Below are 1,912 nucleotides of genomic sequence, written 5' to 3' on the forward strand. Positions count from 1 at the left end.
GCAGGGGAGAGGAGGGGAGAGGAGGGGAGAGGAGGGGAGAGGAGGGGAGAGGAGGGGAGAGAGTTACGATGCGGGATTGGTCATGTGGTGAGTGAGAAGCGGTGTGGAGGGCGGTTCCAGGTGTTGAAGGTGACACGGCAAGTATTTGAGCAGTAGGGGAATGCAGGGTAGAAGAAGCCAGGTAGAAAAGGTGGTATTAAGCAAAAAACGGGAGTTGCATTTTCTTCTCGTACAAACCGTACTGGTGGTAGTGTCGGTGGTCGGTTTACATGATACATAAATTCTTCACACACACACGCACACAGGCACTTCCCCTCCCTCCCCCCTCCCTCCCTCCTCCCTCTTTTCCCCTCCTCTCACCCGCATGACCTTGTACTTATCCAGCTCCGTGAAATCGGCCGAGTCAAAGGAGCCCGGACCAACCTCCCGAAACACGCGCTCCCCCAGTTGCTGAGAGTGAGGGACAGCCGGAACAGGGGGTGCGAGGTGGAGGGTGAGGGTGAGGAGGAGGAGGAGGAGGAGAAAATGCTGGGTCCGGGCAGAACAGGGCGCCCAGCTTGAGCCCGAGCGCGGGTGGTAGGTGACGTACGGCGGGTGATTGAGCGCGGGGTAAGACGCGGAGACGTACGCAGGACAGGCCGCAGGAGCTGGGGGACAACCCGGGCGTGTGGCTAGGCACGGAATTTGCCCATACACCATTCCCGGGTAGTAGTTTGAGGAAATGATGATGATGATGATGATGTGGAAGAGGAGGAGGAGGAGGAGGAGGAGAGAAAAGACTTGAAAGAGGGAGCTGTTGCCTGCCCGGTCCCCTCCCTAGTTTCCCTGCCGCCGTACGCCCTGGGTACGTGTACATGTCTACGGCAGTGAAAAACCCCCTCCCTGGATACGTGGAATCGCCTTCTGCAAACTTGAGCTTTCCAGGGGATACACACAAATGGAAGATTTGAAGCGCTCTGGACTGAAGGGGTGTGCGTTGATAGATGGAAGCGGGGTAGCGTTGGCAGGTGACGAGCTGGGCTGGGCTAGATGGGGTCGGGAGGGCGGTTTGCTGTGCGGGCCAACAAACACAGCAGCAACCATCGCACCACTAACATTTGAGGATAGGGTTCAAAATGCATCGCCGGAGCCATCAGATTCGTGATTTTACCACTCGTACCGCCGCAATCACCGCGGGCGCGCAAGCATGCACACCTGCAGACCGAACGTGCCACTTCTTGTCGCATCGTCAAAGCCGTCGTAGCTCTTGCTTATTTCTTCGTCATCGATGGATTTACGGAACTTAGCAGCCTGCTGGCTGAGCATCCGCGCGAGCTCGTAGATGTCGTCCGAACCCGAGGTGTTGCCATCACCGGCAAGGCTTCGGACTGGTCGTAAAGCGGGACTACTAATTATGTTAAGCCTCGACTTGTAACCTAGCCAAGCATGAGCTACCGAGGCGCGATAACTAAGGAGCATGGTGCTGTTCACGGATGACCGGCCCTATTTGCCTTTTATTGCCACTTAAGAGCAGGTGGCAATTTCCTTGATGGTGTAGTATTTTGGAATTCTGTTTAGCATGAACTCGGAAGGTTTATAATTCTAATATAATATTGTGAAATTTCAGTGCATTCGGGCCTGTAGGCGGGCCGTATTGTTAGGTTTTCTCGTTAGTTGTTCAGTTTTATGACGCGGCCTCAGGGTTGCTACCGTATTGTGTATTAATACGCCTGGAATACGCGCGTATTATTACGCCGAATACGTCCAGAAGTTTGATGTTTTAAAGCCGGCGTATTGCTGGCGTAATAAACTTCCGGTTCCTGTCGTACAGGCCACCAAGTATCATGGAAACCGTGTTCTCAAGCGAAAACCTGTGTAAGCCACCACTGTGAACATCGTTACATTGTCCTGATATGATCTCTACTTGATCACA

At 53.9% G+C, this 1,912-nt stretch overlaps 1 protein-coding gene across 1 annotated transcript in view; it reads right to left on the minus strand.

The window, feature by feature from the left end:
• Positions 1-1,557, minus strand: part of VOLCADRAFT_108275 (uncharacterized protein) — a 6,993-nt gene extending 5,436 nt beyond the window's left edge. The window contains exons 1-2 of the mRNA XM_002958673.1: positions 1,195-1,557; positions 360-450 (exon numbers count right to left, since the gene is read on the minus strand). Coding sequence (XP_002958719.1) covers positions 360-450; positions 1,195-1,458 — 355 coding nt within the window. The 5' untranslated portion in view covers positions 1,459-1,557. The remainder of the gene's footprint in view (positions 1-359; positions 451-1,194) is intronic.
• Positions 1,558-1,912: the final 355 nt, after the last annotated feature.

The sequence above is a fragment of the Volvox carteri genome, assembly GCF_000143455.1.
Source record: "Volvox carteri f. nagariensis unplaced genomic scaffold VOLCAscaffold_102, whole genome shotgun sequence".
Taxonomy (NCBI): domain Eukaryota; kingdom Viridiplantae; phylum Chlorophyta; class Chlorophyceae; order Chlamydomonadales; family Volvocaceae; genus Volvox; species Volvox carteri.